Here is a 25,951-nt window from a genome sequence, read left to right as displayed (position 1 = left end):
CTGTCACCCGGCAACCAAGCTTGGGAGACGCAGCCCTGGATGTGCCCGGGCCGCTGACCTGCTGCGTGGGGAGGCCGCTGAGCCGAGCACCAGGGGCGGTGACGCCCGATGGCGCGGCTGCCTCGGTCACTCAGCCCCACCGGCTGTGCCCCGGAGATGGAGGACTGGCTGCCAGGAGGACCCGTGATTCTGTGCGGCCCCCTCAGGGCCTGATGGCTTCAGGTCCTGCGTGGCCATGCCCCAGCTTTGAGTCTGTGGGCCCAGGCCGATTCCTGGGGGGGGAGGAAGGCCCCCCTGTGTGAGGCCTTGGAGGAGCGGCGGGGGGGGGTGATGGGGGAAGGATGATGGGGGTGATGGGGATGGGATGACAGGGTGACATACTGGGTGACAGGGGAGGGATGATGGGGGAGGGTGGTGGGGAGGGTGGCGGGGAGGGTGACGGGGACAGTGACCACGGCGCCCACCTGACGTGTCCCGCACCCGCAGCCCCGCAGGTGAGCGCGTCCGTCCACAGCGCCTACGCTGCCCTGCGCAGCCCTGGCCGCGGCCCACGGGTGGAGCTGGCCTGCACTGTGTTCGTGCATCCGGGCGCAGCCGTGTCGCCCTGCTTCGTGGAGCGCGTGTCGCGCTGGGCCAACAGCAGCCTGCAGCCGGCGCCGCCCCGGGAGACCCACGGTCCACCCACGAGCTCAGGTGAGCTGCGTGGGGGGGGGGGGCAGGGGTGAGGCCGGGCGGAGGGCAGGAGGGGACTCGGCGATGCCGGGGGGCCCAGGCCGAACCAGGACGGGCGGCCTGCAGGGGTGAGGCCAGGGCAGACGGGAGGGGACGCAGAGGTGCCGGGGGTCCAGGCCGAGCCAGAACAGGCAGCAGGCAGGGGTGAGGCCGGGGCGGACGGGAGGGGACGTGGCCGCACCTTGGAGCCCGGGCAGTGGGCGCACTCGGCAGCTGGGCTGTCCCCGCAGGTGGCGGCCCCGCGGGCCCCGAGTCGGGGCGGGCCGAGGCGGCGTGGGCCCGGCTGGCGCTGCTGAGCACCATGTCCTTCCGGAGCGCCTGGCGCCGCGGGTTCGCTCCTGCTGACACCCAGCCGCTGCCCTTCGCGGGTGCGCGGGGCCTGGTGCTGCAGGTGCCCACGATGCACCAGACGGCCGAGGTCAACTACGGTGAGCTCCTCCCGCAGGGGCGCGGCGAGCGGGCCGGGCTCAGCTGCAGGCGGGTGCAGGTGGGGAGCGCGGGGCACCCCCGGGAGGCGCAGGGGAGTGGTGGTGGCGCCCCAGGGTCCCTGCGCCCGGGGACAGGCCGCAGGCTGAGCGCCCGGCCCGAGGGGTGCCAGGGGGAGGCCCACCCCCGGCTGGACGGCTCCCGAGAGGGCCCCGCGGGCCTGCCCCCCCACACCCCCTGCACCCCCGGGCTCCACCCCTCCAGCTGCAGGCTGACTCTGCTCCCTCGGGGGAGCCCCGCAGACGGGGTTTCAGGGACCCCGGCCTCGAGAACACGGCTGCCCTCCTGCCCTGATGCCCGTCGCAAACGCTGCCGGGTCGGTGGATTTAGGTCTTTGCTTATCCGACGAGCACGTACCCCCGGGGGGAGGCGAGGTGCGCGGGGAGGAAGGCCCGGGGATAAGCAAACACACATGTGACTTAGGCTCCTGTTCCCCGTGTCTCCCCTGCTGCCGCCCTGACCCCCGCTGCTCCATCTGTCCCCGGTACTAAATTTCCCAGTTTTATATGATCCGTGGGTTTAGAGCTTTTGCTGAAGGAAAGGTCTAGCACAAGGGGCCTGGTTCCCCACGCGGCCTCAAAAGGGCAGGATTGGAAGGCGTCCCCTGTAGGACCGTAGGGCCCCGGGGCGTCGCCCAGCACTGCCCCAGACCCAAGCCCCGGGAGGCTGTCTTAGAAATTCGAGGTCTTGCCATGAGAAAAGGTGACTTTGGCCTCAATCGGCCTCCCGCGGGTGGGACACGCCCTGTCAATAAAATGTACTGTCCGCAGTATGGAGACGGCCCCTCCAGGGCCTGGCGCAGTCCGGTTCCCCAGCTCCCGGGACGGAACTGACTCCCCCTCTGCCGACCCCCAGGCCAGTTCCAGGACCCTGCGGGCCATCAGGTGCAGGTGCTGGAGCTGCCCTACCTGGGAAGTACCGCGAGTCTGCTTCTGGTGCGGCCGCGCGACAAGGACACCCCGCTGAGCCACATCGAGCCCCACCTCACGGCCAGCGTCCTGCACACCTGGATGTCCAGCCTCACGAGAGCCAGAATGGACGTGTTCCTGCCCAGGTGAGCGGCTGCATCGTCCTTACGGGGCAGACGGGAGGAGCCAGGTGGTCTGGTCCTGGGGTCGGTCCTGAGGCACTGGGCCAACCTGTCCAAGCAACGTGGCCCTACAGGTTAGGCCAAGAGGGACTTACCCCAGAGACGGGGGCCAGGTGGGAGTCTCCCCTGACTCGCTAGCTCATGATGTAGGCGGAACACGATTCCTTCTGGAATTTCCTGGAGCCTCCTCGTGGGGAAGATCGTCTGTGTTCACTGGGCCAGGCTGGGGCCCCCGGGAAAGACGAACCATGCAGGGGCCTCGGAGGCATGAACCCCGAATCCTATCACATCCTAAGAGGGTCACCAACGTTCACATTTCCAAAGCCAAGGAGGCAAAATAGTTTAAATAGTTTATAATTCTGATGAGAAAGCAAACTAAGAGGTAAAATGATTCAAGACTTTCAGTCTCTGAGCTGAGGGTTCTCATTCTCTGTGAATAGAGGGGAGCGTCTCTTTAAGAGAAGCCAGGAGGGAATATAAATGTAGTGAAAGGGAACCGAGGGGAAGGGAGAAGAAATGGGCGGGAAATATCAGAAAGGGAGACGGAGCATGGGAGACTCCTGACTCTGGGAAACGAACTGGGGGTGGTGGACGGGGAGGGGGGCAGGGGTGGGGGTGACTGGGTGGCGGGCACTGAGGGGGGCACCTGACGGGATGAGCACTGGGTGTTATTCTGCATGTTGGCAAATTGAGCACCAATAAAAAATAAATTTATTATCACAAAAAAAAAAAAAGAGAGAGAGAGAACCCAGTAGGCACTAATACAGCTTGGCGAAAAGTTAAAGGATGGTTCTAGATTTTGCTATTCGGAAGCCAAACTCATTTGCAAAGCTCATTACTTTACAAAGATCTCCTTGGTGAGCTTTAAGGGATGAGCCGCTCGGGCGCACTGGAAACCGAGCGAACGTGCAATGGGCTCGTACCCAGCCTCAGGCGAGGAGTGTGGTCCGCGGGCTCCGGCCCCTGCTCGGCTGCCCTGGCCCCCCGGGGCCGACCCAGAGCTCTCGGCCTGCTCCTTTGAGGAGTTAAAAGTGGGCCCAGACGCTGAAACGAAAACACGCAGAGCGACCCGGTGAGCTCAGTGCAAGGTCTGCAGTGGGACCCGGCGTGACCAGCGCCGAGGGGAACGCGCCTCTAGGACGGAGCCGGCGTCTCCAACCAAATATGTGGACCCCAGATGAAGCGCAAAGACAGGACGTCGCGACAGACCGTGTCTAGGGGGGAGCAGAAGCAGCCCCAGTGTCTCCGTGACGCTCGAGGGAAGCTCGGGGCAGAAGAGGGGCTGCCGACGTGACACGGACAGAGATTGCGGAGCCGGACGCGGCCTCGTCCTGGAGCGGCTGCGGCCCGGGCGCCCGCCGCTGTGTGTGACCCACCTGAGAGCCCGCAGCGCCCCGGGGGTCCAGGATCCCCAGGGCAGGGGCGAGCCGGGAAGGCGGGGAGCCCAGGAGCACGGCGCCAGTCCGCGCTGGGGCTTCTCCTGGGGAAGGCCCTCCTGACCCCCTCACACCACCTGCCACCCAAGGACGACGAAGGTTTGGGGAAAATGAGGCCGCTTTACGAGCAAAACTAGAGAAACCGCCTCAAACCCTGCAAGGGAAGCACAGAGAAAGGAGGGGGCTATGTCAGGCCTAGATCCCCGCTGGGCCCGTCGCCACGGCAGTCGCACGTCGAGGACTTACCTGCACGTCTGCAAATCGCTCACCGTCCACCACCAGCTGCCTTCCGGGCGGCCCGCGGGTGTCACCTGGAGCAGAAGCCTTTGCGAGCGACCCGGGCACAAGCCGCGTGGCGATGGGGGGGCGGGGGGCTTGGGGTCCAGCGTCACCAAGCAGCGTTATTTAGTCGATTCTGGCTGAAGTGTGACGTTCAGCTTCCAAAGGAACGTTTTATTTATGAAAATCTGACATACAATGCGCGGGGACAACGTCTCCATCAGGGAGGTTAGCGCCGGCCAAAGAAGGGCAGTGGACGGGATGAGCACCGGGCCTTATGCTGATGTTGGCAAATTGAACTCCCATTTAACAAAATAAAAAAGAGAGAGGGGCGCCCGGGTGGCTCCGCGGTTTGGTGTCCACCTTCGGCCCAGGCTGTGATCCCGGGGTCCTGGGATCGAGTCCCACGTTGGGCTCCCTGCGTGGAGCCTGCTTCTCCCTCTGCCTGGGTCTCTGCCCCTCTCTGTGTGTCTCATGAATAAATAAGTAAAATCTTTAAAAAATACAAAAATTAATTTAAAAAAAAAAAGAAAGAGAGAACAAAGTACAGGACTCTCACAAAGCTAAAAAGAAAGAAAGACTCCTCAAGGAGGCCAACTGCGGGCGTTACCGGGGTCGTTTGGGTCCGTGATACAGCGACGCCCCCGAGAGACTAGCAATGTGCCAGGCGTATATTTGTTTGAGGAGCAGGACACTCGGTCACTGGCTCGACACGCTGGGGAGCGAGGCGGGAGCATGTTTTTTCCGGCAGTAGAGGTGACACGGGTACCTCTGCTGGCGTGTGCTCACCGTCCCGCGTGGGGCGCTGCGGCCAGGAGCCCGTCCGTGCGTGTCCGCCTCTGTGCGTCGTGAGTGTCGGGAGGACCCGTCAGCTGTCACGTCTTCAGGAGCCTGGGCCTTCCTCGCACAGAGCCGCGGATCATCGTGTGTGCGCTGTGCTTCGCGACGGGCGTTTTCTTTCCTTTCTAGAAAACTGGGGTATGATTCACAGGACCGCAAGCCTCATCCTTCCCAAGTGTGCGACCCGCAGGCGTTTAGGATACAGGCCACGTCGTGCAGCCGCCGCCCTGTGTGATTCCAGGACTCTCGACACCTCCAGAGGAAACGCGACGCCCGTTAGCAGGCCCGCCCCGTTGTGTCCCCGCCAGGGTCCCAGCGGCCGCCAGTGTACTTGGGAGCACAGTGGACGCGCCTCGCTGCACACCGCGGGTCACCGAGACCGTCCAGCGTCGGCCCCGTGTGCGTGGCCGCGCCACTTGGCAGTGTCTTCAGGGTCCGGCCCGGGTCCCAGCCTACGCGTCGTGCTTCGTTCTTTTTTATGGCAGAACAACTTCCCACCGCGTGGACACACTCCGTTCCGCTGTATCCCTCGTCGGCTCACAGACGTCTCAGCGCCTGGACCGTCTGGGGCCTGTTTGTCGCTTTGGCTTCTGGAACACGCTCACGTGCGCATGTTCGTGTGGCTGCACGCTTCGGCCGCCTCGGGTGCGCACCCAGGATGGCCCCCGGGGTCACGCGTGGACCCCACACTGTACCTCTCGAGGGCCTGCCAGACGCCCTCCAGGGCCTCCGCCGGCCGCCCCGCCAGCGCCCCTCATTGCGGCTCCTCGCGAGGCCGTGCAGCTTGGAATGACGGGGCTTCCCGCATGGAAGCCGGCGCGACAGCAACGTGGAGATACTTGACGCCACACAGAACGGTCCAGTTCTATGTGATGCATATTTTACCACAGTTGGGGCTTTTGAGTCCCTGTGAACGGAGGGAAGGACTAAAGAGTAGGGGTGTCACGGAGTCTCCCTCCAGAATCGCAGCTCCCCTTGCTAGAGCAGGTGGGTGCAGCCCCGCTGGGCCCTCCTGCAGCAGCCTCCCTGGCCTGGAGGCAAGACGGGGCGCCGGCCACCCATCTGCCTACGTGGCCATCCTCATTGCCGCGAGGCCGCTTCCCATGGTGCTTCCACTTGCATTTCCCCAATGACCAATGACGTCAAGCATATTTTCATGCACTTTGTGGCCATCACATACCTTTATCGAAGGGATATCTCTTTCGATCTTTTCTCCACTTCTAAGTCGGTTGTCTTTTTATTGCCGAGTTGGAGTAGTGCTTTATATATACTGGATGCTAGTCCCTTATCAGATTTATGATTTGCGAATATTTTCTCCCATTTAGTGGGTCGTCTTTTCACTTTCTTGATGGTGTCCCTCGGAGCACCAAAGTTTTAAATTTTAATGAAGTCCAGTTAACTTATTTTTTCTTTTATTTCTTGCGCTTCTTTTGATGTCATTTCTAAGAAACCGTTGCTTAACCAAGATCACAAAGATCCGTGTCTATGCTCTGTCTAGGAATTTTCTAGTTTTAGCTCTTCTATTTCGAATTAATTTTTGTATGTGTTATGAGGTAGAGGTTCAATTTCATCCTTTGCATGTCATTATCCAGTTGTCCCAGCACCATTAATTGAAACGATCTTTCTTTCACTGAATTTTCTTGGTACCTTTGTTGAAATTAATTGACTGTAAATGAATGAGCTTATTTTAATGGGTTTACTTTCAATTCTATTCTATGGGCACAAATGTCTATACGTCGGCCAGGACAACACAGTCTCAATTACTATCATGTTTAGAAATCGGGATCTGTTAGTCCTTCAGATTTGTTCTTTTTTCCAAGATTGCTTTGGCTATTCTGGGTCCCATACATTTTCTTGCGAATTTTGGTATCAGCTTCTCAGTTTCTGCCAAAAAGGCAGCTGAGATTTTGATGATGATGATTGTGTTTAATCAGTACATCAACTTGGGAATATTGCTTTCTAGCAATATTAATTGTTCCAATCTGTGAACACAGGACTTTTTTCATTTTACTTACGTCTTCCTTAGTTTCTTTTGATTATGTGTTTTAGTCTTCAGTGTACAAATTTTGCATTTCTTTTGTTGAAATTATTTCTAAGCATTTTATTCCTTCCTCCTATAAAATGCTATTATAAAGTGGGATTCATTTGCAGAAGATTCGTTGATAATATAAAAAAACACAGTTGATTTTTGTACCTTTATCTCATATCCTGCCACCGTGATGAACTCATTTATTCATTCTAAGAATTTTTTTCTCTGTATGTGTGTGTATTCTTTAAGATTTTCCATATATAAACCAAGTTGTCTGTGAGTAGAGATAGGTTTACTTCTTCATTTCTAATCTGGATGCATTTTTATTTCTTTTTCTTGTATGATTGCCCTCCACACTTTTCAGGACAATGTTAAATGGAAGTGGTGGGCATCCTTCTCTTATTTCTGATCTTAGGAGGAAAGCTTTCAGTCTTCACCATTAAGTGTGATGCTAGCTGGGGCACCTGGGTGGTTCAGGGGTTGAGCATCTGCCTTCGGCTCAGGGTGTGATCCCAGAGTCCTGGGATCGAGTCCCACATCGGGCTCCCCGCGGGGAGCCTGCTTCTCCCTCTGCCTGTGTCTCTGCCTCTTTCTCTCTCTGTCTCTCATGAAAAAGAAGTTTGACGCCAGCTGTGGGTTTTCTGTAGAGGCCCTCTTTTGGATTGAAAAAGTTCCCTTCTAAAAAAAAAAAGAAAAAAAAGAAAAAGTTCCCTTCTATCACAAGTTTATAGTGTGATTTTTGTTTTCATGAAAGATATCAGATTTTTTTTTCACATGCTTTTCTGCATTTATTGAGACGATCATGTGGCCTTTGTCCTTTATCCTGTTAATATCAGTGTTTTACATTGATTTTCATATGTTGAACCCACCTTGCATTCCTGGGATAAATCCCACTTGGTCATGGTGGGATTTATATGTTGCTAGATTCAATTTGCTAGTGTTTTGTTGAGGATTTTGCATCTACATTAATAAGTGAAACTAGTCTGCAGTTTTCTTTTCTCATGATATGATTGTCTGGTTTTGGTAAAAGGCAATTTTTTTACTCAAGATATTTTGGTGGCATTTCTTCTGAGCTGGACTTCCATACAAGAAACAAAAAAATCACTCTCACCTTTTATGGTCTTACCTCACTCTTACTATTGTCTTTAGTTACGAAAAATGATATTACTCAGTTTTATCACCTACCATAATCACTATATTTGGCTTCAAACATCCCTGAACTTTTTTTCAATATCCCTGAGAAACAATAAAACCACAGTGGTAACAATAAAGTGCGCGAGCTGTGCTAGGCATTGTTGAGCACTTCTAAGAATTTTTTCCCTTAATCTTCACAAAGCTGATAACTAAGCACTACTATTATGCTCATTTCACAAATAAGGAAACTGAGGCAAAGAGACGTAAAGTAATTTGCCCCAGGTCCTTCAGCTAGTAAAAGGCTAAGCCAGGATTCAAACCCTGGCACTGGACCCCCAAGTTCGTGCTCTTAATATGTTTCAGCCCTAAGAGTTTTCAAAATGGATGAGTTTTAAGTATTTAAGAAAAGTTCAGAAGAGATGGTACAAAATTTTTTTGAGACTGTCAGCATAGTTGGAGAAAGCGACCGTACCTTCTTGGAAAACTATTCTAAGGACCCAAAACATATTTATGAGAAAATCTGATACTTCTGTTTAAAATATTGGTCACATTGTCTTGTATGCAATGAAGACCTTTGATACTAAATGGTCTAGTCCAGTATTTTTACTCTCCTGCAAGTTTTGCATAGTTTATAGAAAAAGATAAAGTCCATTTCAAACGTTTTCATTTTCAAAGAAAAATAATATGAGCAATCCTTTTAAAGGATCCTTCACAGTAAAATCTTGCCCTTGGAGAAATATTACAAAGTGGGTGTGTTGATTCTTTCTCCTCTCCGGACTTATTAGGAAAACCAAAGCCTTAGCTTGCATTCCTTTCCTCCTGTGCATCGAAGACACACACTGCACACAGCAAACGCAAAAATCTGTCTTATCAAATACGAACATATTACATGAGATGCTCTACTCCTTGCCAGTCAGTCGACAGCTTCTTTTCTGCACCTACTATGTGAGAGGCCTCACGAGGTGGGAGGTAGCAAAGCGTAGACGCCAAGAGCACGGGCTCTGCGCTCAGACAGCCTGGCTTTGAGTTGAGTCCACCACGTACTCATTACATCATCTTGGGCAAGTGTCTTAATTTCTTTAGGCTTCAGCTTTCTCATCTGTAAAATGAGGATAATAATAACATAGTTATGAGAAGACGAAATTAGATAATCCACATAAAACGCTTGTCGTAGTGTCTAGCACATGGTAGGCACTCGTTGGCTACTACCAGGAAATAAAACCTTGACTGGGATGGGCTATCTTCTAAGGGGTGTGCGAAATCATGAATAACAGTATGAGAAGCAGACTTTTCCATACGTCAAAAGAGCAGAACAAGGTGTTAATGGGGCTTTAGGAGCCGAAGGACACAAAACAGCTGGAGAGAGGAGAGCAATGGACTTGAGCTTAGAGGCAAGGGTGGCAACTCAGGCAATCAAAGGAGATGGGGTGGAAAGAACCGCAAAAGCAAAGGTACGGAAGGGGAGGGAGCCCTGTGCGGTCAGACTAGTCCCTGGGCAGGGTTTATGAGAAGGAGCAATGAAAGATAAAGCTGGAAAAGAGGCTTCCTTGACTCACAAGTTAGGGAGTTCGGCAGTCGTGGGGCGTGTATGAAATTATTTTGGATGAGATTTCTAGATGAAAGCTGATGCTTTGTTTTTGTTTTTCAGATTCAGGATCGAAAATCACTTCAATCTGAAACCCATTTTAAGTTCTTGGGGAGTCACCGATCTTTTTGATCCACTCAAAGCCAACTTGAAAGGGATTTCAGGTAACACTTCTTCTTTCAAGCTTTTTGGCATTGTGCTTGGGGGCAGCTTTGTCATACTTTGATCAAGGGATTTTCATCTACAGAAGCTTCAGTGGTATAGTGAGAGTTAACGTTATTTAAAAGAATAAAGAAACAGTTTTGCTTTATGTAAGAATATGTGGCTTCAGATAACTGTTGGATTTGGGTTGTACTTTGTGGAGGGGGGTGGTGTTTCCTGAGACCTCTAAGTACCCTTTGTGGAGACCACCTTCGGGGTGAAGTCAGTGGCCACAGAATCCACCTCACCCTCCGGCCTGTCAAGAGTAGGAGCATGTCTCCATTCTGACCTCCCACCACCATGCCAGCCTCACGGTCACCCTGTTTTTACCTCCTCCCCCTCCCTCCCTCTTTGTACCATTTCTGTCCTCTTCTCATGAACTAACCTTGAAACTTTCCCTCATCCACCCAACTTCCTGTCTTCGAATTACCCCTGTACCTGTAATCTTGCCCTGAAGTGTTCTTCTTCCCTACGTCCATATTAAATGTATTTTCCCTTGGTAGACATGCTATTCCTCATCAATAGGAGCTGTGTTTGCTTATCATGTTGCAGGGAACTTACATCAAATATTAAAAATAATGGAATGCCCAAACCTCATGTTCCAGAATCCTCTTAGAAGCCATCTTTAAACTATTGCTAACTCCAAAGGCTCAGGTTTGTTTCTGCTCTGGAGAGTTATATAAACTATTGGTACGAAAATAATACTGTAGCAGGCATTTTCACTGGCCTAATGCTTGCTTTGCCTGATGAGCTTCAGAATCTCCATTTTAAATGCTAGAACCTCATCACACAGTTTTCTAATGCTTTGCCCAAAATCTTCTTTCTTAAGCAATAACACACACACACACACACACACACACACACACACACACACACTCACACACACAGAGGAATTTGGTGCGTAAAAGCAGTCTTGGCTTGTGCTTTAGATATGACCAAACTAAACGGCAGTTACTTATCAAACAGAGCACGAGAGGAAGGAGCTATTCTGGAGTGTTTAAAACCCCCCAGTGCTGTACTCATTATCTAACTATGCAAAGAGATAAGCAAAGCAATAATCAAGTTTGGGCAGAGTGGCCCCAACAATGCTTGGCCCACAGTGGATATCCAATAAATATTGTTGACTTGGTTGAACGACTCAACCAGAAATTTTCTCTGTTGACTCAGGCATAATCTGACACTGTAGGGAAAGGAGGAAGACTAGAGTAAACGGATCAGAGGTCAAGGAAAGAGGAAGGGATAAAGAACCTGACTGAGTGGATTCTATCTTTATTAATGTGAAAAGTCCAATCACAGTGTCTTCTTGTGACTCCAGAGCTCAGCTAGGGCATTCCTGTTGTTGATGATGATACTATTCTTCTTTTGATCGTTCTAGTTAAAAACTTTGGGGCCATTCTTGACCTTTTCTTCCACACCACTACATTCAATTAATCCATCATGACTCACTGATCGTCCCCTCATAGCTCTGCCTTTATGTCCTAAAAGTACATCTCAAAATGCCATTAATCCTATGTCCTCAAACCGGACTGAGTGTAACCCACCTACATCAGGCACATAGGCCCCTAACTGATAAGGACTTCCAAGGCTCTAAGCTCTCCTGACAAGATATAACACGCAACTTAGTTTAGAAAGAACACTTTTTGATACCTTCTTTATAATGCAATTAAAGTCTACGTAGATTTTTTTCAAACCAGCAGAAACACAGGCTCATGGATCTAACTTGTTAAATAATTATTGAGCACTTAGCATGTGCCAAGTGTGAACCTCGAATGCCTGTTTCCTATTGATAAAACATAAACCTTATCTTCTCCCTTAAAGTTTTGTTCCTCTAACACAGGGGTCACCCAGCAATGACCCGATTCCTGTTTTTATAAATAAAGTTTTCATGAAACAGCCACTCCCATTTATTTACAAATCATTGATGGCTGCTTTCCTGCTACAATGGCAGAATTAGGCAGTTTCAACAGACACCATATGGCCTGCAATTGCTAAAATATTTAATATCTTGCCCTTTACAGATGAGGTTTGCCAACTACCATATTGCTTTCCAGTGCCCTTCTTTAAACATGTTCAAGAGACTAGTCACTTCTGTGCCTAAGTGGGCTGTTGACTTAATTATGGAGACATGGAGACTGAATCTGTCTAACAAATAGTTCCATCATTCCTAAAATGAGGTAGCTACCACCCACCTCACATCTTACTTATGGAAATAAAATTCTTTAACATATAGCAAAGTATCAGCAAAGAGCTTGCCAGAAAATAAGTCATCAGAAAATGCTGGTCTCCCTTCTTACACTTAAAAGAGGTTACCAAGTAGTTTTGTACTATTGATAAAGGCTCAAACCACAGGGAACATTTGGCCTTTTCTTTCCATTTGCTTCCAAAGCCCAGAATCATTTTGCTCAAGTTCTCTTTCCCCATTAAAAGTGACTCGTCTCTTCCTTCATGGCATCAAATCCTTTCCTGCTGCCTGAAAAAAAAATGTGTTCAGTATCATCTCAAGGCTCAACTAAGCCCAGGTCATAATTTTTCTCCCCAGACGTCCTTGACACTACAGGTTATAAAGATTTTAAGAGTAATTCATTTCACTTACACTGAAGATACCAGCTAGAGAAAGACTTCTTGAGCAATCAGAAGGGTCAGCAGCCTTTGATACAAACCCATGCTTCCTAATCCAAGAAATACTTCTTTTGCATGAACTTAAAACTTTGAGGAAATTGTCTTATTCTTGACTTTTATAAATGAGCAATTAGTTTCCAATCTCTGCTCAGTGAGAACTACAAGCTCCGAGCTACTACAATTTAAGTGAGCAAACCACACATAGTTGTTTGGTTGCACACTGAAGTTAACATATGCCATACCAGATGAAGTACATCATCAAGACGGTGAGATAGGTCATTGCCAACTTCAGTCCCCCTCCTAAGAAGACCAGCCAGCAACTATCCATAGCTAAGTCACCACTGTGAAAATCCTAGCACCCGGATGTGAAGCTGAAGCACCCGCTCTGAACCACAGAGACTGAGAAGAACCACATTAGAAAGGTGAGAAGAGCAGCCACACTTGGACCACATCACTCCTTCTGTAGGCTGACAGAGAACTGCACCAGGAGTGCCCCCTTGGGTCTACTACAGTTTCTCCAGTGAGAAAAGAAAGTCAAGGTGGACATCCAACTCTTCCAGTGTTGCACTTTCTGGAAGATCTATTTAGGTCTTGCCTCCTGGGGATAATTTAGGAATCAAATAGAAATGGAGAAGTAGTGGTCAAGGCTTACATTAACCAGCACTCAAACCTTGGCAGACCAAGTTCCTGCTTGTGCCAGTATCCAAGCAAAGACTCCAACTGGCAGGAATGCCCATCTACAAAGCCAGGCTGGTGACCCCATCTGGTCAGAGAGCTTGGTTAGCAACTCTGCCTGATTTGAGTCCCTAGTCAATGGGCCATACTATCGCTCTACCTTGCAGGAAAGCAAATCCATAGCCCTACCCAACTGCTCGGCATAGTCTCAAATCCCATCCACTGAAGAAGCCTGACAAGAGAACCCAGCTAGCTGAGCAGCCCATCCTTCAGCTCTGCTTGGGCAGAGAGCCCGGCCAGCAGCCCTGCTCAAATGTTGAGCATATTTCCTACCCTCACATAACCAGGGAGCCTGAGAAATGACCTCGAGTAGCCTTGCAGCCCAGCCCTCAGTGCTACCAAGTCACAGAGCCTAGCCGATAGCCCCGTTCATCTTCAGGGCAAAGCTGGAAGCCCCACCTGAACATGGAGCCCAGCCAGCAGCACCATCCAACTGGGAAGCACAGCATGAGACCACCTAACCAGAAAGCACTGTAGAGTCCCTCTCATAGTAACCCAATCATGGATCCAACCAGTGGCACCACGCTGTCAGGGAACAAAGCCTACAACCTTATTAGCCAAGAGTTGATTGCAGAGCTAGTGATTCAACCTGGCAATGAGAGTTGAGTCACTAGCTCTGACATTGCCAGAAAGCCCCACCTAAACAGCAAGCCCACCCAGCAGTCCTGCTTGAATACAGAACCCGACCAGCAGAACCTAGGCAGAAGCACCCCTCTAAAAACTCAGAGCACATGGAGAGGCTTTGCCCAGAGATGATGATAGTGAGCCCCACCTGCCCACAAATGCTACCAGCCAGCTGGTGAAGGTCTTTCCTTACCAAAGAAAACCTGTAAAGCCCGGAGAAGGAGACCATTTACTGAAATGCACGGATACCAATACAAATAAGCAAGGATCATGAAAAATCAGAAAAATATGATACTATTCAAAGAAAAAAATAAAGCTCCAATAACTATCCTAAAAATATGGAGATATATAAATTGTCTGACAAAATTCAGAATAATCCTCTTAAAGAAGTTCAGCAAACTGCAAGAACACAGAGACAACTAAACAATGTTAGGAGAACAATGCATGAACAAAATTAAAACATCAAGAAAGAAATAGAAACCATCAAAAAACCAAACCAAAACCAAACCCAAACAAACAGAGATCCTAAAGCTAAAGAATAAAATGACTGCACTGAAGAATTCAGTAGACAGCTTCAACAAGACTCAGACAAACAGAGGAAAGAATAAATGAACTAGAAGATAAATCACTTGAAATTATTTAGTCAGTTGAACAAAAAGAAAAAAAGAATGAAAGAGTGAAGAAAACCTGTGGGAATTGAGAACTCCAAAAAAGAAAAAATATACTCATTATGGGAATCTCAAAAGATGAGAGGGGGGAAAAACGGGGAAGTCTATTTAAAGCAATAATGACCAAAAACATTCCCAAAATCGGGAGAGAAGTGGGCTTCTAGATTCATGAGACCCAAGGAATCCCAATTGGTTGAAACCAAAGAGGGCTACGCTAGACATTATAGCTAAATTGTCAAAAGTCAAAGAAAGAATTTTAAAAAGCAGCAAGAGAAAAGAAACTAGTTATATACAAGGGAACCCACATAAGATGATCAGTGGATTTCTCAACGGAAACTACAGGCCAGGATAGAGTGGAATGACATGTACAAAATTTTGAAATAAAAAAACACTGTCAGCCAAGAATATACTATACCTGGCAAAGTCGTCCTTCACAAGTGAAGCAGAGATAAAACTTTTCCAAACCAAAAGCTAAGGGAATCTATCACCACTAGAGTTGCCTTACAAGATATGCTAAAGAACATTCTTCAGGCTGAAATAAGGATGTAAATTGACACCACAAAAATGTATAAATATATAAAAATCACTGGTAATGGTAAATATATAGTCAAAATCAGATTCTCCAATATTGTACTAGTCATCCATGATTACAATTAATCAACAAGTTCACTAAAGTAAATGAATATATGAATATAATTTGTGTTTCTTTACACTAACAACGAACTATGTGGGAAAGAAATAAAGGAAATAATTACAGTTGCATCAGAAACAATAAAATACTTAGGAATAAATCCAACCAGGTGAGGTGAAATATCTCTACATTGAAAACTATTAACACACTGATGAAAGAAATTGAAAAAGACAAATGTGAATGGGAAAACCTCGTCTGTTCACGGATTGGAAGAATTTATATTGTTAAACTGTCTATAGGATGCAAACCAATCCTTAGATTCAATGCACTCCCTACCAAAATTCCAATGGCATTTCCCACAGAATTAGAAAAATAAAAAACACTCTAAAATTCATATGGAACCACAAAAGACCCCAAATAGCCAAAAGCAATCCTGAGAAATAAGAAAGCTACAGGCATCACACTTGCTGAGTTCAAACTCTATTACAAATCTATCGTAATCAAAACAGTATGGTACTGGTATAAAAACAGACATGCAGGCAAATGGGATAGAATCAAGACACCAGAACTAAATCCATAATATTTGACAAGGAAGCCAAGAATACTCAACGGGGAAAAGATAGTCTGTTCAATGAATGGTGTTGCATTCCCATGCAAAAGAATGAAACTGGGCCCATTTCTTACAACACTCACAAAAATTAACTCAAAATGGATTAAAGACTTAAAGTGTCTGAAACCATAAAACTCTTAGAAGAAAACATAAGAGAAAATCTCCTTGAAGTTTGTCTTGGCAATGATTTCTTTTTTTTTTTTTTGATTTGACACCAAAAGTATTTAGCAACAAAAGCAAAAATAAACAAATGGGACTACATCAAACTAAAAGTATCTCCATAGCAAAAGAAACAACAAAATGAAAAGGCAACCGACGGAATGGGAGAAAATGTTTGAACACCACACATCTAACGGATTAATATCCAAAATATATTAAGAACTCATACAACTTGATTGCAAACAAAAATAATAATAATCTGATTTTTAAATGGACAGAGGATCTGAATAAACATTTTTTCCAAAAAAGATCTGAATAAACATTTTTTCCAAAAAAGATATTCAAATAACCAACAGATACATTTAAAGGCGCTGATCATCACCAATCATCAGGGAAATGCCAATCAAAACCACAGTGAGATATGACCTCATACCTGTTAGAATGGCTATTATTAGAAAGATAAGAGATAACAAATGCCGGCAAGGATGCAGAGGAAAGAAACTTTGTACAGTTGATGGGAATTTAAATCAAACCATTATGCAAAAAGCACTATGGAGGTTTCTCAAAAAATAAAAATAGAACTACCACTTTATCCAGCAAGTCTACTTCTGAATATATGCCTAAAGGAAATTAAACCACTATCAAGGAAATAACTGCACCCCCATGTCGACTGCGGCATTATTTACAATAGCAAAGAAATGGAAAAAATCTAAGGGTCCATCAGCCGATGAATGGAGAAGCTGTGACATACATAGATATAGAGATATGGATATAGATATATAGATATAGATGGAATATTATTTAGCCATAAAAAGGAAATCCTGCTATTTGCAACGACACAGAAAAACCTTGCCGGCATTAGGCCAAATGAAATAAATCGGAGTATGTAGCAACATACTCTCATATATTTGAGAGTTGCCAAGACAATAGATCTTATAAATTAACACAAAAATCGTGACTCTGTGAGGTGATGCATGTTACCTAATCTTAATGGGCAACTTCTCATCATCACAGGATACACCTTACATTTACAAAATGTTCTATTAATTCTATCTCGGTAGAGCGGAGGTGGCCAGGAGAAGTGGACTAGAGGAAAATAATGGAGAAAGCAGCTGACCACAGCCTGGCTTCAGAGGCCATTTCAAATTTTTTTGGTACTGTCTCTCTATATCCTGGGCTGGGTGCTGCGTGACATGCTCCGTCTTTTACGACTAAGTTATAAGAAGACGAGAAAGATAAACTAGAAGCGAATTCTGGCAAGAATTTTTTTTTTTAGAGCCTCAAAATTTGCCAACATGAAGTGACGATAATTGGAAAAACAAATGACCCAGCAAATGACCCTGCATTTTGAGAAGCTGAGGGTCGGATGTTGGGACATTGACTTGCATTTTGCAAATCCTGCGTTTACACATTGTCATTATGAAGACGCTTAAGCCTTTTGAGAGGATGATCAACCACACACAAAAATGATGGTGTCCACGAACCCAGGGGAAAGAGGCACCGAAACAGTCATTCAGACGAAATCTGCCAAAGACCCATTCTGCACTGTACCCCTTTGACTCTGTAGATACCAACCAATGTTTCCTTACAAGTGAAATCAGCTTAAAGAACATGAAGGCAGCTGTTTTTATGGGAAAATGAAACAAATGTATAATGTGAGGAGTGTCCAACACTTACTGAACACGATTATGTACCAACACTATTATGCTAGTTAGTAAAGTAAAAATATGTATATATTTAAAATTAATAAAGCAGCTTCTGCCTTCTAGGAGCTAACAATCTAAAGAGACAGGTTGACATGAATCCTTGTAGATATAATGGAAGAGGGGAGACCGTGCCAGGGAGGAGGGTAGGAAGAAACCTAACACTTGGCCTTGGATAGTGAAATGTGATATGGGAGCGAACGGGTTTATGGTGGGCTGTAGTCTTCCAGAATGCTGAGATGGTGAATCTAGAGACGGGATGATGCGTGTCGTTCCACGGCTCAACATTACACGTTATAGTCCTGCAGGTTCACGACAAACATTAGCAAATAAGCAGCTCTAAGAAGTCCACTACTAACAACGGAAGCACAAAACTATTCAACCTGCGTTTCATCATTTTAATCGATCACGGATCCCTTTTTATAACATGGCACCTATAAGCAATCTTGGGGAAAACAATTTTTGCGAAAATAGGTTGTATGACCCTCCACGGCGCTAGGGAGCTGCTAACACTGCAGAAGATGAGCCCAAGGCAGGAGAACCCCTTTGTGCTTGGATTCTTCTAGGGCGGTTTCATTTGAACAGATACTTGACAAAGTAAGCAAATGGAGGTCCGTAATGCAAGATCAAGCAAGAAGAGAAACACAAACCTACAGATGACTCCTGGATTCTCAGTTTGATCACAAATGTTGGTCTTCTGGAATGTCTAACTCCTCCCAGAGATAAAACTTAAGAGAGGTGTGGATGCCAGGGCAAGACAGGCCGTGGGTCCTGGCTCGGCGGCTGTGCAAACCCTCGGACCCGACCTGTGTGTGATGGTGTGATGGACGAAGGCCATTTCAATGAAACTCAAGAAATCCTAATAACTGAGCCTAACCGAAGACTCATTCATACAATCGGTCCTGTTCTTCACCTCGTGTCAAGGTGCCTGGACTCTAACACAACCACGTTTACTGGACCTTAGCTGGTAGAGCTTCAGAGCGAACGTCTGCTAACTTCCGGGCACGGACTCGGGATGCCCGCATACCCGGCACGGTGGTGAGGCCACGGGTCAGTGAGGCCTCCTGGGCAGCAGAGGACCACCTGTCCGCAGAACTCTAATTTTGGCGCTGCGCGCGGTTGTTCAGTGGGCCAGTGAGAGAAGCTATGAATGTGAGGGAAGTGTCTTTCCTAAAAGATCTACAGGAAAAGACCAACTGCTAAAAATCAATCAGATTCTTCACTGGTTTTAGGACGAGCGATACCAGATGAATGTCTCCATGGATTTTCCCCTTCCTCTGGCCCTTGTCTGATGCCCTTCAGTGATGCTGGGAAATCACGGTTTCTTACAACAAACAGAGCCAGCTCACGGCTTCCTGCGTGCACCTTATCTGGACGACGATGAATTGCTGCATATCCTATAGCGCCTGGTTTTACTGCCTCGCGACAGTCCTTTCCATCTCCTCGTATGTGCATAAAAATGCAGAACAATTAGTCTAAGTTGAAACAAAGAAGCTCTCTCAAAATACAGCGCGTGTACGGAAGGGGCCGAAGACTCCTGCGGTCCCTCCCGGCGCAGGCTGCAGGTGCCAGGGCAGGCCTGTGCAAGGTGGCATCTCGTGGGGCGGGACGGGGCGGGCGGGGTGGCAGCGGCGCTGCACGTCAGAAAGCCTGCAGATGCCCGGGGTCTACTTCTTAGCAACTGCGTCACCTCAGAACACTTCACGGCCCATTCTCCAGGGAAGGGCAGGGGCAACTACTAGTTTCCGCTAGGGAAGTTCTAGATTCCCATTTCCCTGCGTTGTAGTCACCAAGTACCGCGTCCCCGCGGCGAGCGGCCTGCGCAGGTTAGCGGTCAGACTACGAAAGGCTGCGGTTCCCCTAACGGGACGGCTCCTGCTCCTGTGTGCCGAGCCCCCGCGATCCTTGTCGCCGTGGGCCCGCAGCCGTCACGGCTCGGACCGCTCAGCCCTGGCAGACCCCAGCCCCGGAGACAGAGCCGTGGCCCGCCTGCCGCACCTGGCTGTCCAGAACGCGGTCCCGCACTCACACACATCTGGGACACACCGACTGACGCCTTTAAGGTCTATGGGACAAACCTGTGACTGTCATTTAAAAGCGGCTCTTAAAACACGGTCCAGAAAGCATTCCAGGGAAATCCTCTCAGAAGCTGGCTGAAAAGGCAGTTTCCTGGACTCCAGAATCCATTTTACCTGTACTCTGGCCATCCTTCCACAAAGTTTATTGAAAAAAACAGGGCTCAGCCCTCTATATTAATTTGGGTGGGATCATTTATTAAATTCACCAAATCTGAGGTTTTAAAAGTTACATAAAATATTGCAACTTAAGAATTTTCCGATCTCTCCCTATAGTAGGCAGCATGAGACTGTAATGAAATACATTCTCTAAAATACACTCAAATCCTTAAGCTAAACGCAATTAGAAATGGAAATAAGCAATTCACTTTTTTTTTTCCCGAGACTAGGCCAAGATGGTTTTTACGTCTCTGAAGCAATTCATAAAGCCAAGACGGAGGTTTCAGAGGAAGGCACCAAGGCATCTACAGCCACAGGTGGGTTTCTAAGGGAGTCAGCTGCTTGCCCTGGTCTGCCTTTGTCAGGTTTATCCAACTCAGTCTTCACGTCTAAACCTTCCACTAAGAACCCCAAGTCCAGGTATGGCATAGCATTTTTTTAAAAAAAAGAAATGTTAACACAGAGCAAAGAGTTTGAAAAAGGATGGGCGAAGAGAAATCCATTTTGAAAAGGACTTGCCCCACCAGCCCCGCAGACAAGGAATGGAGCCGTTCTGAACACGACCGTAAGGAGGGATGCCATGGGACAGAGAGGGTTGGCCGGGTGACATCTTTTTGATTTTCCCACTCGTACCCCATCATAACAACTAAGCAATGAATACCATTAGGATGCTGTTATTTTTTCAAAAATCGAGGGTATAACTGACTTCATCTCCAGTTTAAAGTGGCTTTCCTCACAGGAATAGAAAATGCAGTGGGATCCCCCTATCCTTCCTCTCTCCTGCAGCTCTGCTGTTACTGAAAAGGTCCCGGATTCCTTTTTTTAAGGCGGATCGGCCATTCTTCTTTCTCCTGAGAGAACCCGACACAGGTAATGACCGTCCATGCTTTCGACAGAACTCAGCTAGCTGGAGGGCGGACCGGCTCTCGAGCAGCCAGCGCCCGCCCGCCCCCCGGCCCGCCCGCCCGCCGGGCCTGCCCCAAGCATTCCTCCCAGCTGCCTTCCACGGTGCTTTCAGAGCTTCTTGTCGCGTGGCCTGAGAAAGGGGAGCGCTCCGTGACTACGGACACGGGCGTCCTCCGTGTTGTCGGACTTCTCCTTCAGCTCATTGTCAGCTGACGTGGACTTTTAAAAGTTTGGGTTTCTACTTCTGGGGAAGACTTTAGATCATGAAGGTAAAATAAATGATAAATCTCCGCCCCCCCCCCCCCCCTTGTAGCCTCGCTTTTCTCATCACCGTAGGACAAAAGACAGTTCCTCCAGGGCACGAGCACAGCCAAGGAGTCTTCGGACTCAGCAACCCCAGAATCCTAGTGGATGCCCCTGGATTTCTAGTTTTTCTGTTGATCTTTCTCACGCTTGCTGAAATGACGCCAAGGTCAAGTGTTTGCACTTCTAAGTCCCACTATACAACCTCATGCTAAGCCAGAGACGGTGTGGTGCAGGCAGGGCCTTAGCACATCAGAAGGACTAGCAGAGGTCCCTCAGCTTCGACAGCGAACAAAGTACTCAAATTATTCCTCTCCATGTTCTCCCTCCCCCCGCCGCCCCGAAAATTATTTAGCAGCCTGGGAAGGAAAAGAGATTCTCAGTAAAGAGTTGTTGGCAAGTCGGAACAATGTGTTAAAAAGAAATAGGATGGAACAAGACTAACAAAATCAAGCAAAAGTGGATCTACTTTAACTAAACATCAGGCATTATTTTTATTTATGGAGAGAAAAAAAAGTCAAAAGTTAGAATAATGAGAATTACGCATAGGTTTTACACAAATTGTTAAGGAAATACTGTCAACATCATTTTATCTGAGAATCATTTGCATACTGCTGTAACTTGTGCTAGAAATCAAAGGAACACTTTTGTGACAAAAAAGGATGAAGATAATCATTCACTAGGAAATAATCTATTTGGGGATTATTTGGGGAGAAAAAGTCCATCAACAGAATATATCCTCCTAGGATTTCACCATGATCATTTCCAACCCCATGTTTATTAGATGAAATTGTCACTTATCACTCAGAACAGGCAACAGAAAGCCCTCTCTCAGAAAGGATACATGTCAAAAAAAATGAAAGATGAAAAAAACGACAGGTTCGACTCTCTCGAGAAACAGAGACAGGACTAAACATGAACAGAAAGGTCATTGTCAAAAGCTGATAGCCGATAAAGGTTGATGACAGTTAAAAGAGAACGATTTCTCTTTTGGAACTCAACTGCATAAAAATGACGTAAAACCTTTGAACCAGTAAAGGACACACCACTATTTCGATGATAGTTTTCAGAACTGCCTCAATAAACACAATGAAAATAAAAGGCTCATCCAAAACCGGTTCCATAATCTGCCGCACATCTAAATATAGTCCTTGTGAGGGTATTTACTCTTTCTGGAGGTCTTTGCCCACGTCACACAAGGCCAAGTGGCTACTCTTCTGGTGAGAGAGGGGTGTTCAAGAGATAGAAATCAGTCTCAGCCTTCAGTACACCGAATTGACAAACCTTACCGATAAGGGCAAATAATGAATCCATCGTCAAATGGGACACATGTGGGAACATTAAGAAAAACGACCTTAAACTCAAGATTGAGCTGTTGGAGAATATCATTCGTCCAGACTAAAGCCACCCCGTTGATTTAAAAGGCCTAAAAGGCATGATATTCCCCTCAAATATACTCCCCTCTCCCTCCCCTTTGCTTACAAGAATTCTATAGTTATTTTACTAATTTAACTAATATGCCCAGTTTCTTAAAATGTAAAAAACCTGCAAGATGGGCTACTTAAGATGGAGTTTTGATTAGTTTCAAACCTTGTGACATTAGGGTTTGGATGAGGTGGGCTATCGAGTATGGTGGCAGAGAGATTAAGGACAGAAAGAGGAGACTGAAAAAACTGCTTCTTCCCAACTCCCTCAGGATTCATCCCAAAAAATGTAGTAAAGGTGAAGGGTCGGTCTAAAGGATTATTACCTCATGAGCAGTCTGTAAAATGGAAATAAGAACCTCCTGATGAGGAAAGCTGCTAAACATTGGAAGGGACTGAATCCCTTTCCTAAATATTCTTGTTAAGTATGAACTTTTATCTGAATGACTTGTAATCCTTTCTATTAATCACAGAATCAAAATATACATAAGGACAATTTAAGACCAGACAATATATTCTGGATTTTGTGTAACTCTTGAATTTAGCAATGACTGAAGGTAATTACCTTAACAATTCCATCTACTAAAGGATATCCTGCTTTAAAGGTATTTTGTAGAGGTAAAAAAGGTTTAAAGACTTGCATATGAAAATACTATGTAACATTACATTAAATGCTTCTTTTTCTTGACAGGATTTGTCTTCAGCATTGGGAGAGTTTCAAATCCCCTAGACTAAATTACGAGATCTCAAGCATGTTCTCCACTTTCATCTATGCTTTTCTTCATAAAAAGTTACAACTGCATTCTGCTATACCCTTGAAATTTTAAAAATGTTTTGCTAAAGTGTAAAAAGATAAGGGTATGTGATTTTCAAAGATTATGAAACTAAAATTCCATTGATTTTACTATAATTTTATAAATTTATTTTGCCCTCTCTTAATCTAAATGTATTTTAACCTTCCTTTCTACTGGTTACCCCAAAAGCACTACAAGGCACAGCAGTGATCTATGAAAGGTGAGTGAGTCTGGTCATAGGGTCATGTCCTCAGTGAAGACACGTGAGGCCATGTTGGACTGTGAGTGGACAGTAAAGAGTGTTGGTTTTTCCTCATCCTGGGTAATTCAGGGGGAATGCACAATGAGCCAAGTCATCTTAAATGTTTCCTTTCCATTTAGCTTCTAAACAAAATGGAGAGTTTACGGATAAGAATAGCAGAGGAGAACAAAGAGACCCCCCTTACCCCCACCTGTTGTGGGACTTCTGTATGTAAGCATGGCGTCAAGCTGCTAAAGGCTAGACGTTTCAGAGTATGTGGCGTACCCCAAACTTACAACTTCCTAAGTAACAGCTTCGACTTAGTGAGAAAAGAAAAAGGTGTTGAAGGGGAGAGGAAAGAAACCAATATGAAAGATGTCTGCTTTCAAACAGCCTTTAAAGTGTCTGCCTATTTGCCCCAGATACCGTCACTTCTATTAGCTACGCAGAAACGGGAGTATGTTGGTGTGGCCAACAAAATCTAAGAACAGAGAGTAAAAAGACAATGCAGGTTAGGCAACAGGTAATTACAGTTAGCTTTAACAAATATGAACTTCAAGTGGTGTATTTTTCCAATGCTTAAAAAGCAAGGCCTTTAAAATTCCATTATCCTTAAGATGGTTTTAAATGATTACTTTAAATGTGATTATTTCCTAAACCACACAAGAGTAAAATAGAGCATTTATTGATGGAATAACAAAAGTGCTTTTCTTAAATATTCTTCAAAATACATTTGTACAACTTACAATAATATATCCAAAATAACTGTATATACAAAACATTACCTAGTTTTAATGTATGTGCTTTTTTCCCCAAAAATTACAAAGTAACTTCTTTTTTATTTTTTTTTTTTTTGGCAAAGTTCAACCTTAACAGAGGTGACAATTTTAAAGGTTGGTTTAAGAAAATAGAACCTGAGGGAAATTGACACGCAAGAGTCAATGACAAGCAAGAGATTTGGAGGAATATTTTTAGTTTGTTAAATAAAAATGTGTTTTAGAGTGGTATTTTTCACATTACAAAAATAAACCAAAATGAAGAAAAGGTCACTGTAAAATGATGGAAAAAGGATCTGTAGACTTGCTCTTAGTATTTCAAATAGCCAACAATGCATGTCAAAAAATGAATGCAAGATCACAACAGTCTTGTATTTACTTTGTATTTGGAGAAGATACTGAAATAAGTGGCCACATTCTGTTTTCTTTTAATTGCTATTAATATGGTTGATCTGATTGGCTCTTCGATGAATTTCATCCAAGAAGTTCTCCAGTTGTTCTATTAGCATTCGTTTTTTAAACCTGTATAAAAAAAAATAAGTAATAGCACTCTCAATTTCTTTTTAATGGATATAGATCAGTGTGTTCGTGTTTTGTTTTGTCATTTTAAAGATAAAAACTGCCTTGGGAAGATTTTTCAAAGGAAAATAAAAATGAAAAAACAACAACTTTATGATATATAAAATCCATTGGCAGATAAGCAAATTATTTTATCAGTGCAGAATTACAGTTTGTTCCTAAAACAAATAACCCAGGTAAATGGAAGGTTATTTGTTTCACATCCGAAAAGAAAAACAAGAAACCCTACCATTTACAAGGGTTACAAATATTCTAACAAAATTTAGACTTCCAAAGCAATGACTCCAATAGCTTCCTATGCTCTTTAAAAGTTGAATGTTGAATGTGAAAAAAGTATGAATATAATCCCCACAAGACAGAAGAAGAAACGAACAGTTGGATGACAGCATTAAAAAACCCTTGGGTTAGGGAAGCCTGGGTGGCTCCATCGGTCGGGCGTCTGCCTTTGGCTCAGGTTGTGATCCCAGGGTCCTGGGATCAAGTCCCGCATCGGGCTCCCTCTGCTTCTCTCTCTGCCTCTGCCTGTCTCTCCCCCTGCTTGTACTCGCTCACTCTCTCTCAAATAAATAAATAAAATCTTGGAAAAAAAAAAAAAAAACAAACCTTGGGTTCTATTACAATTTGAAAGTTAGCAAATCAAGGATTATTAGACATCTGTAGTATAGGATATAGCCAACAGTTCAAGTGGTAATTTAACTTTTTTCCACTAATATAGTAGCTTAAAATTGCATTTGTCTACAGAAGTATTAATACTGCTGATGCTTTTTAGAATATGAGAATATCAAAACATTGTCCAATCTATACCTTCTTCCTCTCTACTTGTAAATTAGTATGAAGAGCCACCCTAATATTCCACATCTCTCTACAAGGTGGCAAAAATGGAGGGCAGGCACCAGGAATACAGCTAAATCCATGAAGTTTAAGTTGTTAGAATGTCACATAAAGAAAACAACAGGCGAAATACTCAAAACAACATGAAAAGTTATGGTCTGATCTTGAACCTTCAAAGTGGCATATGCTCTAGCCACTCAAAAAAAAAAAAAATTAACTGGTCCAACTAAAAATACCTTTATGTGTAGCATGGACGAAACTAGGGGATTATTAAGGGGTGGGTATATTCAGAAGGTCAGATA

The 25,951-nt window shown here is 46.0% G+C and overlaps 2 protein-coding genes across 5 annotated transcripts in view; one reads left to right on the top strand and one right to left on the bottom strand.

Moving 5' to 3' along the window:
- Window positions 1–24,342, top strand: part of SERPINE3 (serpin family E member 3) — a 29,369-nt gene extending 5,027 nt beyond the window's left edge. The window contains exons 3-9 of one of the 2 annotated variants that reach the window (XM_072760510.1): window positions 487–693; window positions 963–1,160; window positions 2,074–2,272; window positions 9,675–9,775; window positions 20,026–20,112; window positions 20,582–20,665; window positions 23,120–24,342. In XM_072760510.1, the coding sequence (XP_072616611.1) occupies window positions 487–693; window positions 963–1,160; window positions 2,074–2,272; window positions 9,675–9,775; window positions 20,026–20,112; window positions 20,582–20,665; window positions 23,120–23,163 (920 nt within the window). In that variant the 3' untranslated portion in view covers window positions 23,164–24,342. The remainder of the gene's footprint in view (window positions 1–486; window positions 694–962; window positions 1,161–2,073; window positions 2,273–9,674; window positions 9,776–20,025; window positions 20,113–20,581; window positions 20,666–23,119) is intronic. The other variant, XM_072760511.1, reaches the window with a different exon arrangement.
- The window catches only part of INTS6 (integrator complex subunit 6), a 90,277-nt gene continuing 85,796 nt past the window's right edge, over window positions 21,471–25,951 (bottom strand). For all 3 annotated transcript variants that reach the window (XM_072760508.1, XM_072760509.1, XM_025987141.2), the window contains one exon: window positions 21,471–24,761. In XM_072760508.1, coding sequence (XP_072616609.1) covers window positions 24,668–24,761 — 94 coding nt within the window. In that variant the 3' untranslated portion in view covers window positions 21,471–24,667. The remainder of the gene's footprint in view (window positions 24,762–25,951) is intronic.

This window comes from Vulpes vulpes, chromosome 6, assembly GCF_048418805.1.
Source record: "Vulpes vulpes isolate BD-2025 chromosome 6, VulVul3, whole genome shotgun sequence".
Classification (NCBI taxonomy): Eukaryota; Metazoa; Chordata; class Mammalia; order Carnivora; family Canidae; genus Vulpes; species Vulpes vulpes.
The sequence above is the reverse complement of the archived record's forward strand: the minus strand, read 5'-3'. Positions and strand labels throughout refer to the sequence as shown.